Source organism: Rhinatrema bivittatum, chromosome 2 (genome assembly GCF_901001135.1).
Source record: "Rhinatrema bivittatum chromosome 2, aRhiBiv1.1, whole genome shotgun sequence".
Taxonomy (NCBI): domain Eukaryota; kingdom Metazoa; phylum Chordata; class Amphibia; order Gymnophiona; family Rhinatrematidae; genus Rhinatrema; species Rhinatrema bivittatum.
Genome location: NC_042616.1, coordinates 30,867,168 through 30,880,872, shown reverse-complemented (window position 1 = coordinate 30,880,872; position 13,705 = coordinate 30,867,168). Strand labels below are relative to the sequence as shown.

At 45.8% G+C, this 13,705-nt stretch overlaps 1 protein-coding gene across 2 annotated transcripts; it reads right to left on the bottom strand.

The window, feature by feature from the left end:
- Positions 1-545: 545 nt before the first annotated feature.
- Positions 546-13,418, bottom strand: LOC115083735 (oocyte zinc finger protein XlCOF6-like). Of its 2 annotated transcripts, XM_029587730.1 has the most exons (3): positions 13,358-13,418; positions 5,404-6,011; positions 546-3,182 (listed from the first exon to the last, which is right to left on the bottom strand). In XM_029587730.1, the coding sequence occupies exons 2-3, from the start codon at positions 5,435-5,437 to the stop codon at positions 994-996; spliced, it is 2,223 nt and encodes a 740-aa protein (XP_029443590.1). In that variant the 5' UTR covers positions 5,438-6,011; positions 13,358-13,418; the 3' UTR covers positions 546-993. The 2 variants fall into 2 exon arrangements, with proteins under 2 accessions (XP_029443590.1, XP_029443589.1); XM_029587729.1 differs by lacking the exons at positions 5,404-6,011; positions 13,358-13,418 and adding an exon at positions 5,048-5,397.
- Positions 13,419-13,705: the final 287 nt, after the last annotated feature.

The window sequence follows — 13,705 nt, the reverse complement described above, 5'->3', positions numbered from 1 at the left end:
AGCCAGAAGTCGAGCTGGAGTACCTGCTAGAACATCAGCGAGAGCCAGGAGAACCAGGACGGGGGTGGGGAGGGTGGGTAAGGGAACACCGTGCACTGCCGGCTGCCCCCCCTCTGGAGGACGGCAGAGAAGGCTGAAAGGGCTGAAAAACAACAAAAGGTAAGTTGGCACATGTCGAGCCGCTTCGGGAGGAGGGGATTTTAGGTTTTCATGGGTTAAAGTTGGGATCCACTTCCTGGTGCCTATACAGTAAAATCGGTTGCGCGGGCCTAACACTTCCCCTAACGCTTCGCAGACGCATTTGCAAGCAATTTAAATAGAGTATCGAGCGGTATGTGATCAGAACAGTGCGTGGGGCAAACGAGGGTGCGCCCGGCACTGCCGCACTATTTCTAACGCAGCCTTACTGTATCGACCCGTATGTAATATACATCCGACTATCAGGCCTTCTCCCAGTTCCCTCCCAGTTTATTAAGGAGCAAAGTGGGAGAGAATTCCCTACCCCCCTACCTACACTTCCCCCCGTACCCCACTCCTCTCCTCCCCACCCCTAAACCTAACCTACCTTTCCCTAATTTTTATTTTACTACTTATTGCTTCTCCAGAGCACAGGAGACCATTGTCTTGTACTGAGTGTGAGAAAACTTCATTAATAACTATATACTAATCTCACACCAGAAAATCCACACAGGAGAGAGACCATTGTATTGAGCATGATAAAACCTTCATTAATAACTATATACTAATCTCACCCCAGAAAATCCACAGCAGAGAGACAATTGTCTTGTACTGAGTGTGAGAAAACCTTCATTACTCTCTGCATCAATGGCAGGGGCTGGCAGGAAATTGGAATCAAGCAGTTACCAACAAGGGCCCTGAACTTGGTGGTCGGTGAAACAGATAACTATGGGAAAATAAGTGCGAGAGCTTGCTGGGAAGACTGGATGGGCTGTTTGTTCTTTTTCTGCCGTCATTTCTATATTTCTATCTTTTCTATGAGAATGGTCGCTCCCCTGTGTGAATGCTCATGTGTCTTGTGAGGTCACCCTTCTGAGTGAATCTTTTATTACATTCACTACATGAGAATGGTCGCTCCCCTGTGTGGATTCTCATGTGACGTGTGAGGGCACTCTTCTCAAGGAATCTTTTATTACATTCATTACATGAGAATGGTCGCTCCCCTGTGTGGATTCTCATGTGAATTGTGAGGGCACCCTTCTCAGGGAATCTTTTATTACATTCCCTACATGAGAATGGTCGCTCCCCTGTGTGGATTCTCATGTGAATTGTGAGGTTACTCTTCCCAGTGAATCTTTTATTACATTCAGTACAGGAGAATGGGCGCTCCCCTGTGTGGATTCTCATGTGTTTAGTGAGGGTACTGTTCTCAAGGAATCTTTTATGACATTCACTACAAGAGAATGGTCGCTCCCCTGTGTGGATTCTTATGTGACTTATGAGGGCGCTCTTATTAGTGAATCTTTTATTACATTCACTACATGAGAATGGTCGCTCCCCTGTGTGGATTCTTATGTGACTTGTGAGGGCGCCCTTCTTAGTGAATCTCTTATTACATTCAGTACAGGAGAATAGTTGGTCACCTGTGTGGGTTCTCATGTGACTTGTGAGGGCACCCTTCTCAGTGAATCTTTTATTACATTTACTACATGAGAATCGTCTGTCACCTGTGTGGATACTCATGTGTCTGGTGAGGACCCTTTTCTCAGGGAATCTTTTATTACATTCACTACATGAGAATGGTCGCTCCCCTGTGTGGATTCTTATGTGACGTGTGAGGGCATCCTTCTTAGTGAATCTTTTATTACATTCAGTACAGGAGAATAGTCGCTCACCTGTGTGGATTCTCATATGACTTGTGAGGGTACCCTTCACAGCGAATCTTTTATTACATTCACTACATGATAACAGTCCCTCACCTGGGTGGATTCTCATGTGTTTTGTAAGAGTACCCTTCATATAGAAGCTTTTATTACATTTATTACATGAGAATGGTCGCTCCCCTGTGTGGATTCTTATGTGACTTATGAGGGCACTCTTCACAGTGAATCTTTTATTACATTCAGTACAAGAGAATAGTTGGTCATCTGTGTGGATTCTCATGTGACTTGTGAGGGCACTCTTCTCAGTGAATCTTTTATTACATTCACTACATGAGAATCGTCTGTCACCTGTGTGGATACTCATGTGTCTGGTGAGGGCACCCTTCCTACGGAAGCTTTTATTACATTCAATACACAGGTATGGTCTTTCATCGGTGTGGATTTTCTGGTGTTGGGAGAGGCATGATTTGCTAATGAAACGTTTTCCACATTCAGTACAGGAGAATGGTCTCTCTCCTGTGTGGATGCGCTGGTGCAACATTAACTTAGCCTTACGACGGAAGCTTTTCCCACACTCCGTGCAGGTAAATGGTTTGTTTCCAGTGTGGATTTTCTGGTGTTGTGTGAGGTTTTTGTTCCTAACAAAACAATTTCTACCTTTAGTGCTCGAGAATGGTCTCTCACCGGTGTGGATTTTCTGGTACGAGATTAGTATATTCTGGCTAATGAAGCTTTTCCCACCCTTACTATCTGTAAATGGTCTCTCTCCAGTGTAGATGTTGTGATGTAAGTTTAGCTTATACTTACTAATTACATTTTTCCTCCAAATATTGCATGGAAAGGGTTTCTCTGTTTCATGTATATTTAGGTGCACTTTTAGATTTTTCTTCTGACTAAAGCTTTTCCCACATTTATTGCATAGAAATAGTGTTTGGAGTGGGTGGGATTTCTGATGCAATATTAAATGTGATTCTTTACCAAAGCTTTTACCACAGGAGTCACACAGAAAGGATTTCTTCCCTTTTCCCTCCTTCTGGTGAAGGGCAGAAGTCTTTTGATCACTGTTATTGCTCTGGAAGGGTCTCTCTGTGCTCACATGTCTCTGGTGCTCAGGGATGACTTTGACCTCCATCTCACATGCAGTGACTCCATCCTGTGAGCCTCCTGCAGGGTCTCTCTGCTTCTTCTCTGACTCCTGCTGACTATTCCTGGTGTTGCTCCTCTCAGTCCCCTGTGAAAAATTCTCAAAGACATTTCCTGATTCTCTTGGGATCAGTCCTTCTCCCATAGGATGTTCTTCTTGAATCTCCTCCTTTAGGTGCTGTGTGACCTCATCACTTGCTGGTGATAGAAGAAGACATTAATCATGCATTAGTGACCATGCAAATGGATCTGGGTTTCTGATCCTATAATCACTGCTCGGGCAGTGTCACACAGTGATAGAACTGCGCATTTCTGACCAACCACTGGTGACCATGAAAAACTTCTAACAATGGGGTTTGCACCAAAAGCCTTATGAGATGAGCTCCTAAATATGTATAACCTAGAGGAGAGGAGAAAGGGGGAGATACGATAGAGACACTTACATACCTGAAATGTAATAATGCTCAAGAAGTAAACGTCTTTTGAATGGAAAATAATTTGTAGAGCAAAGGTCATGATATAAAGTTCCAAGGGGGGAGGACTAGGAATAATATAAAGAGATATTTTTTGTTCACAGAAAGTGTGGTGGATGCCTGGAATTACCTCATGGAAGTATTGGAGATGAAAACTAACAGAATATAAAACATAACAGCGGGATAAACACAGAAGAAGGAGAGAATGAGAGATAAGAGGTCAGGAATGTAGGCGAGCTTGCTGGGAACAGAGCGGATACTCCATAGATAAAACCTGAGAGGGAGAGAAGAGGGAGGAGAGTGGCGGTTGGATGAGAGTTACCACAGGGGGACAGGACTGAGACTGATATCCAGGGAAGAGCAGGTCTGATGACAGTAAAGACTCTTAGGGTGAGAGGTGATGGCTTAATGAGAGGAAGAAAACTTTGTAAAGCAATGGACAAGGCAGAAGACAGAATAGCCAAGGAGCTGGAGAATATGGGAGGCTGACAGGCACCTGATGTTCCCAATGGACAGAAGTGGGGAATGAGATTGGGTAGGGTTAGCGTCAAGAAGACGAAGGAGAATGGATCAGTAGGTAGGGGAGAAGGGAAAAATGGCCATGAGACAGTTAGAAGTATGCAGACAAGCTGAAACCTCTCTATTATATCAGTGCATGGCTAAGTATGTCACGGGGTAATGACAGTCATGAAGCAAGCTCAGGCCTCTTGTATCCTGTTGTTCATATTCAGCTAATTGTAAAACAAGAATGCACGCGACCGTAAGTGCACGTGGGAGCGAGCGAGCAAAGTTACGCTGGAGTTTTAAATCACTTGCACAAGTACGTGGGTATGATGTAAAATAGGCCTAGCATGTGTACTCGAGCAGATGTAAAGCACATTTCTTCCTTAAGAATTTGTCTGCTTTAACGCGTACATAGAAGAGGATTTTAAAACATGCTCAGGCTAAAGCCATTCCCAGTTTTACCCATTAGCCACCAGTTTGCCCAGTCTCTCTCGGGGTCATCCAGACCCTTCTAGTTCTTCATCCTGTACTCCCCCCCAGTTGAGCAAGACCCCTCACCCTATCGTGTTAGTCCTATAAAGTGATTTATGCAGATTTACACCTCATCAGGAGCAGCAGGAAATAGACGCAGCTAACAGTGCGCCACGAGCAGCGGCTGCCGGATTTACACACTGCACTGCTGGCCCCGCCCCTTTTTTAGCACAAGCAAGTAATTAGCAGCTTTTGAAATTCATGTCTTTATGAAATTCATGAAATCATAACATTCATGAAATCATAACATTGATGAAATTACAAAATTCATAACATTCATGAAATTATAACATTGCAAATGACACAACCCAGCAATTGCCATAAATTCTGTAAATGTTTTTTGTTAAAGTTTGGTAAATGTATTGTTTAATTCCTATCACTTTTCTCTGCTCCTAGTTGTACATTTCCCAGTTTTATTGTAACTGCAATTATTTTCGCTCAGCACTTGTAACCTATTATCACACCCACCTGTTTATTGTAAACCGGCATGATGTGATACTTATCACGAATGCCGGTATAGAAAAAAACTCAAATAAATAAATAAATGTCGCTCACGTGCGGCCACGTATTCATCTTTTAGTGCCAGTAATGCTTTTAAAATTTGGTCCATTCAGTTCTGTAACCGGGCAGGTGGGATCAGTAGTCCTGGAACTCCTGCTGAGGGCTCAGTTAAGTCCCATGAGAAACTTTGTGGATGCTCCCCAGCAGGTGCCTCATGTAAGACATCTGAGATAAATTCCTAGACTGATTCACAAGGGGCCGGTCTCACGTGAAAAGAGATAAACAACCAATATCAGGTGCCAGCTCAGACACAGAGCAATGCTGGAGCTGGAGTCAGGAGGAAAGTCACAAACGACCTTCAGTAAATCAGCCCTCGAGTCCACTAAACATGCAGATAATGCAATTTTTACCTAGGGAGATGAGGGTCTCATAATTCTCCTTCATCACCTCGCTGTAAAGCTCCTTCTGCCCTTCATCTAAATACCCCCACTCCTCCTGGGAGAAAGAGACAGCGATGTCCTCAAACGTCACCCGCACCTGAAACACAAATCAGAAACACTCAGGGACACGTGGAGGGGCTCAGGGTGCATTAGATCTCAGCTGGATTTATTCTCCTAACATTTTATCATTGAAAAGAGGGCACCAGGACCTTCTTCCCCAGGAAATGCCAGATTTGTTCTCTGTGTTGCCCCTAGAATCAGTTTCCTCCATAGACCCCAGGGTTTTCAAATCAAACTGAAAAATATTCTCTAATACCAGAGACACAGAATATGAAATGTCATTGTGTGGATAAATCACATTATAATAAAAAGGAAGCTATAAGAGCATTATCCAGAACATCAGGAACATCTGGTTCTATTCCATCAGGAGGACTCACTGTGCTAAATCCTAACAGGTCAGGAAGAGTTTGGTGTCCTGGGCAGTGACATATCTCCCATTGTGATGTACGAATTCTGTATTCAGGGGTGTTGTAAACCATGGGCATATAGGGATCATGCCCCAAATCTGGTTTCCTTATCTGCAGGGAAAAGGAAAGGAGAAATTAATACTTACCTGATAATTTCCTTTCTTCTGCATTCAGGCAGGTCAATCCACACAAATGGGTTATGCACCTCTACCAGCAGGTGGAGACAGAGTAAAAGCTGATGTGAAGGACATATAGGCCTGTCCCGACATCAGCCCGCAAGTATTCTCTGGAAAAGCCAAACTGTGGACAAACTGCTCATACTTCCAACCAATTGAGAACTCTGAGCTAACATTTACTAAGCTAAGGAGCTGGTGATGACACTTACCAATCCTGAAAGGAGTAACAGATATAATACTCAGCTTCGTCCGTACCTAGAAGACAAACTGAAAGCAAGATGGCAGCTGAGGGTGGATTGTGGATCAGCCTGCCTTCCTTAGAGGAAAGGAAATTTTATTTTATTTGAATTTTATCACATACAGGCCGATACAGTAAGGAGCGGTAGAAAGAGGTGCGTTAGTGCCGGGCGCACTCGCGTTTGCCGCATGCACAGTCTATATCACCTACCGCTCGATACTGTATTTAAATGGCATGCAAATGCAAGCCGCGTCCAACGCGCGTCCATGAAGCGCAATCCATGTAACTGTATAGGCACTATAAAGCGCCTATACAGTATCCTGGGTGCGCTGGTACCTGTCATTTCAAATGACATTTGAAATGACAGGTACCAGGAAGTGGATCCCAACTTTAACCAAAAGAAAACCTAAAATCCCCTCCTCCCGAAGCAAGGCGCAGGGCGAAAAGCGACTCGACATGTAAAGTGTAACCAAAGTTAACTTACTTTTCTTGCAGCCCTCTCTGCTCTCCTCTGGAGACGCGCACCGCGGCTCCCCTGCCTCCCGGGGGTAGCCGGCAGCGAAAGCGGCCCCGCCGGCGAAGATGGATGCCCGTAGTGCACGGGCGCTCAAGCCAGCGAAAGCGTATGAATGTACGCAGTGATGTCACGCACGCCCGTTCATGCTCATGCTGGCTTGAGCGCCCGTGCACTACGGGCATCCATCTTCGCCGGCGGGGGCAGCTTTCGCCGCCGGGCATCCATCTTCGCCGGCGGGGCCGCTTTCGCCGCCGGCTGCCCCCGGGAGGCAGGGGAACCACGGTGCGCGTCTGCGGAGGAGGGCAGAGAGGGCTGCAAGGAAAGTAATTTAACTTTGGTTACACTTTACATGTCGTGTCGCTTTTCGCCCTGCGCCTTGCTTCGGGAGGAAGGGATTTTAGGTTTTCTTTTGGTTAAAGTTGCTTCGGGAGGAGGGTAGAGAGGATTGGGGCTGCCCCGGAGACCGGCACCCATGGACGCAGCCAGGGCAGGTGAGCGGGGGCTGGGGGAAAGTTTGCCGCCTACCCTTACCCCTGCCTCTAACGCAGGGGTAAGGGTAACTTCCTTCACGAACCGAGAAACATCCGGACGGGGAGACAAAAACCCACCAAGAACTCGCCTCCTATCACAGGTGAGTGCTGCCACTTGAACCTTCAAGGAGTAAAGAGCCAAGCCTTTAAGCAATCTGTCCTGAAAAATTCCAAAATTAATCAAATTTCCACTTTGAGAGGCTGAGAACCTCGCTCCTCACACAAGGCCTCAAAAACTCACCCAACTCTAACATAAGCCCGAGATATAGAAATATACAATTTTTTTTTATTTTAGCCTGATGCAACGTGAAAGCACTGCAGCAGAATCACCATGCTTCAATATTTATTTATTTATGATTTATTTTTAATTTTTATATACCGAAATTCCTGTATGAGATACAAATCAATCCGGTTTACAAAGAACGGCAGCTCGCCCGGGACTTACCTGACCAGGGCTTTTTACATAAAACAAGGCAATTAACATAAGTATGAACATGAAACAGTATGCCATGAGTCTCCAAAAACTATACATATAACGATTTAACAGTGGGTCTCAAAATAAAACAATAATAATGATGATTACATTGATAACAATTAATAATTAGGCCGAAGATTGCCTAGGGTTGTAGGTGCATGCTTAAGTACTTTTTTTTTTTTTTGAGATTGAAAAGAAGCTCGCTAGAGGTTTAACTTGTAGATAATTGAACAAAGGGGTTGGGGGGAATGGGAAGCCAGGTAGATGGGGGGGGGGGGGGGGAGGAAGGAGAGATGAATAGGCGGACGGCAAGGGGGGGAGGGGGAGGTACCGCCTGTCAAGAGTTGGCATTAGAGGGCTTGAATGATTATATATCAAATTTAGACAACCTGGTTACATTACGTGTCTGGGAACGCTTGGCTGAAGAGCCAGGTTTTTGGGGGTTTTTTTAAATTGCGGTAGGCTAGGTTCAAGGCGTAGGTCTCGGGGAAGTGAGTTCCATTGGTGAGGACCTGCAGTTGATAGTGCTCTCTTTCTTAATAGTGACTTTGCTGGAGGTGATTAAAGTGAGCCTTTACAGGCGCTTCTGATGGGTCTAGAAGATGTGTGTGCTCGAAGTTGTGTCTTTAATGTGATGGGCGCAATGTTGTGTATCGCTTTGTGGTGAGGGTTTTGAAAAGGATCCTGTATTTGATGGGTAGCCAGTGTAGATTGCGGAGAATAGGGGGCAATATGATCTCTTTTATTGGTGTTTGTGAGAATTCTGACAGCGGCGTTCTGAACCATCTGTAGGGGTTTGATGCTATTAATGGGGAGTCTGAGTAAGATGGAGTTGCAGTAGTCGAGTTTTGTTAAGATGCTATTAGTGGGGATGTCCGAGTAAGATGGAGTTGCAGTAGTCGAGTTTTGTTAAGATGATGGATTGTAGAACTAGGCGAAAGTCGTTAAAGTGAAGGAGAAGTTTTAGCTTTTTAAGGACTTGTAATTTATAAAAGCAGTCTTTAGTGGTGGTGTTTATAATTTTTTTTCGGTTTAGTTGGTTGTCCAGCCAGGTTCCTAGGTCTCTGACATCTGGGGCGAAATCCGTGTTTGAGGTGGTGGATAGCGTAGGAATTGCAGTGTTGATCCGAGAGTTATGGGAAATAAGTAGCATCTCTGTTTTGTTGGCATTCAGGACTAGGTTGAGGCTGGAAAGTAGGTGCTTGATTGATTGTAGGCAGTCCTTCCAGTGGATGATGTTCTTTGGAGTGAATCAGTAATTGGGATGAGAATCTGTATGTCATCCGCAAAGAGGTAGTAGGTGAGCTTGAGGTTGGAGAGTAGTTGGCAGAGAGGGAGGAGGTAGATATTGAAGAGAGTTGGTGAGAGTGAGGAGCCTTGAGGTACACCTTGGTCTGAAAGGACCGGCTGAGATTCCTTGTTGTTTATCCTGACTTTGTAGAACCTGTTGCTCAAGAAGGATTTAAACCAGCTGAGTGCTGTACCTTTGATGCCTATGTTTGATAGTTGGTCTATGAGTATTGTGTGATTTACAGTATCAAAAGCTGAGGATAAGTCTAAAAGTATCAGTAGGTATGATTGTTTTTTCTCTAGGTTTAATAGGATGGTGTCTGTGAGAGAAAGCAGAAGTGACTCGGTGTTTAGTATGTTGTGTTCTTCGAGGTATTCTGATAGTTGCTTATTGACCGCTTTTTCCATCAGTTTGGCTATCAGGGGTAGGTTTGCGATGGGCCGGAAGTTAGCTGGGTCCATCGGTGAGGCGTTCGGTTTTTTCAGTAGAGGTTTGAGAATTGCTAATTTTAACTGATAACTCAATAACCTGATTTTAATTTTAACTGATTAACTTTTTAATTTTAACTGATTAACTCAATAACCTGAGTCTTCTCAAGGGCCAAAGTGTAAGAGAAAATCGACGCAGATTGTCATGTAGAATGGGTCCCTACAGCCATACATCCTTCCCGGGAGGTAGCCTAAGAGGCCTGCCCACCAGCAGCCACTGCAGATCAGCATACCACAGCTATCGGGCCAAATCCGTTGCCACCAGAAGCAGGGTTTCTATCGCAATCTTTCAAACAATCATGCCCATTATTGGCCATGATGTGAAAACTGTCCCGCAGTCATGCCTGAATAAGAGCATCGATCCAACAACTTTCAGATCCCTTCTTCGTCTAAAGAACTTTGGAACCCTGAGCAAGACGGCCCTTACATTGCCCTTTCCAGTAATCTGGCAGGCTAATATTTCTAAAAGATGTGCTCATGCTATGGCAGAGCAACATCTATCTCCTCTGTCAATTGTGAGGTTTGGTTCTAGACTGATAATGAATGAAATCCACAGTTGCCACATTGTCCGAAATTATGCTGCCCGCATGAGTCTCTAAACACTCGAAGGACATTTGGCATGGCAGTCGAACTGCACGAGCTTCCAAACTATTGATGCTCCACTGATGATCCTCGGTGTTCCAGCGACCTTGCACCCGCAACTCCTGACAGTGAGCCCCCCAACCTTGAAGGCTTGCATCTGTCATTAGCACTAACCCTTCTAGCGTTTCACAGGAATATCCCTCCTTCAGATGGAAAGCGAAGCCTCACCATGCAGTCCTGAGACTGCAGACTCCACCAGAAAGCAACGTGCTTTGAAGAGGCCTCAAGTGCTCTCTCACCCAGGGGACAACCTCAAAGGTGGCTGCCATCAAACCCAGATTCTGAAGAAACAAAAAGCACTCTGTTGGACGAAAGGCGCTTTTCTGGGTTTAAACTCGAGCAATTGACTTCTAATACGACTCTTTGGCAGAAATACTCTGCCCGGCTTCGTATCACAACAAATATCGGGCTACTCCAATGTCTGAGAAGGCTGTTAACCACTTTCAGCCAAGTTCACCACCCAGCCTTCTTGTAGCAGAGACTAACTTGCAAGAAGCCAAGTGACTCTCTCCCATGCTTCTGGCCTGAATCAACCAATCACCCAGATATAGGTGAACCAGGATGCCGTTTTTGCTAAGGACACTGCTAGCACCATGACCTTAGAGAATCTGGGTGCCAAGGCCAGTCCAAAAAACAAGGCCTGTCACTGATCATAACGTCCTAGAATGGCAACTTCAAGAACCACTGATGTTCCCTGCGAATGGGAATATGCAGAAATACCTGCAGCAGATGTATTTATTTATTTTATTTTAATAAGTCTTATATACTGACTTTTCATGCAAGCATATCAAATCGGTTTACAGTAGTTAGCAAATAATCATTAAACTTATTTGCATTTCCAAAGAAGAAAGGAAATAAATAATTATTTATATTATGAAACAATGTAACATAGCAAACTAAATAGTAGGCTAATTAATCAAAATTTAAACACTTACGGGCTGATACAGTACAGTGCGCTCCGACGGAGCGCACTGTTAACCCGTCATTAGACGCGCGTTTTCCCTTACCCCTTATACAGTAAGGGGCGGAAAACGCGCGTCCAACCCGCCGAACCTAATAGCGCCTCAACATGCAAATGCATGTTGATGGCCCTATTAGGTATTCCCGCGCGATTCAGAAAGCAAAATGTGCAGCCAAGCCGCACATTTTGCTTTCAGAAATTAGCGCCTATCCAAAGGTAGGCGCTAATTTCTTCGGGCACCAGAAAACTGCACAGAAAAGCAGTAAAAACTGCTTTTCTGTGCACCCTGCGACTTTAATATCATGGCGATATTAAGTCGGAGGTCCTGAAGGGTAAAAAAATTTTAAAAGAAATTTGAAGTCGGCCCGCGGCTGTCAGGCCAAAAACCGGACACTCAATTTTGCCGGCGTCCAGTTTCCGAGCCCGTGGCTGTCAGCGGGCTCGAGAACAGCTGCCGGCAAAATTGATCGTCGGCTGTCAAACCCGCTGACAGCCACCGCTCCTGTCAAAAAGGAGGCGCTAGGGACGCACTAGTGTCCCTAGCACCTCCTTTTGCCTCGGGAGGGAGGGAGAGAGGACTGAGGCTGCTGGAAGCATGCAGTAAGTTTACTTTTGTTACAATTTCTATTTGCTTTAATAACATGTTGAGTCGATTTTCGCCCTGCGCCTTGCTTCGGGAGAGGGGGAGAGAGGACTGGCAATCCCCGATGCCCGAGCGTAGGAGAACCATCCACTTCCTAGTACATATCATTTCAAATGTCATTTGAAATGTCAGGTACCAGCGCACCCAGGATCCTTTATAGCGCTCTATAGAGTAAAATGGATTGCGCTTCATGGACGCGCTTTGGACGCGGCTTGCATTTGCATGCCATTTAAATACTGTATCGAGCGGTATGTGATCCGAACTGTGTGCGTGGTAAATGAGCAGGTGCCCGGCACTGCCGCACTTTCTTACGCGCCCTTACTGTATCGGCCTGAATGTAGGAAGACTTCTTCCAGCAGAGGTGGAAGCTCTGGAAAGAATTTGCAAGGTAATTAGCAAGAAGGAGGCTGCGTGGTGGCAGGAAGATCACCAGCGCAGTGCCAGCAGCCTAAGCCTGGGTTAGAGGCATTGGGGAGAAATGATCAGCATCAAGCCTGGTGGAGGATGGAGTCTGACAGAGAGAGGCTGCTGGAGCTGGGGCATGGAGGGGTGGGGGATGAATGTGAGGAAGCTGGGAAGGGCTTGGGGACAGGCTGGGTAGTAAAGAACGTCAGCTTAAAACATGCGTCTGTACGATGATGGCACTGTCTGTATGTGCTGCTGATAGGTACTGCAGGAGATCTCCATCCCAGGGCAAGTCTGACTCACTCATCCGGGGGTACCTGAGGGCTGCTAGATTCCCTCAGCTTGTTCACATCAGCTAATGCCAGTACAGTGACCGCTGCCATCCAGTCTGCCTTCTCCTAGGTTAGAGGTCAAGATTTCTGGAACACTGGATGGCTGGGTCTAGCCCTCACCCAAGACCTGATCCTGCTGATCCTCCACTAGGACTCCTGCCCCACTTCAGTTGCCCTGGATCATAATTCCCTCCCTAACCTATAAAGCTTATGCTTACAAAGGAAAATAATCATGAAAGAGACTGCAAATAAATAAAGAACAAACTACACCCAGGAAAAAGTTATCTGGGTTACTACAGGACAGGGATTTCTCCAACCAGATTAACTTTAGCCAGGTAGCACTGAACATCAAGTCTCTCCAGCTAAACTTTACCCTACCCAGAGCACCTCCACCAGCTAAATTTTCTACAAATAATGAGTTATGAGCAACCCAAAGTTTCACAGGAGAGAGGGGGGAGAAATTCATATCTCCAGTTTGTAAAGGCAACTAAAAAGTTACCCAGACAAGCCCTTGGGAGCATCAAACTCTCAGTGTAAAAAGGCAAAGGAGAGAGGAGGAGGCAGAGGGGGAAGGTAAAGAAGTCACAGGAAGCAGAAACTGAGAGGCTCCTTAAGCAGGAGGAGCTGCTGCTGTATGAGGGGGAGAAGCAGGAAGAAGAGCCTGAGCGGATGCAGAGAATAAGGAGCCCAAAGAATGGATTCAGTGAGAGGCTGGGGGGATGGGAACAGTCCCAGGCTGCATCTCCTGCCCCCTCCTACCTGCTGAGCAGAAATCCCTGCAGCCATTCTCCTGCCCTTCTCAATTATCAGCTTCTCCCTTAATGGCTGAAGGTAGAGGAGAAAGGAAGAGGAAGAGAGCAAAGTAAAAAGTGCAAGTAAGAGGAAGAGGAAGCCGAGGCTGGGAATTGTGGGAAGTGTAGTCCCAGGGCATGGTTTGCTGTAATTCGCTGATTGGCAGGTCGATACTGTAAGGCCGCGTTAGAAAGAGTGTGGCAGTGCCGGGCGCACACTCGTTCCCCGCACGCACAGTCCTGCTCACATACCGCTCGATACTCTATGTAAATTGCTTGCAAATGCAAGCCGCGTCTGCGAAGCGTTAGGGAAGGG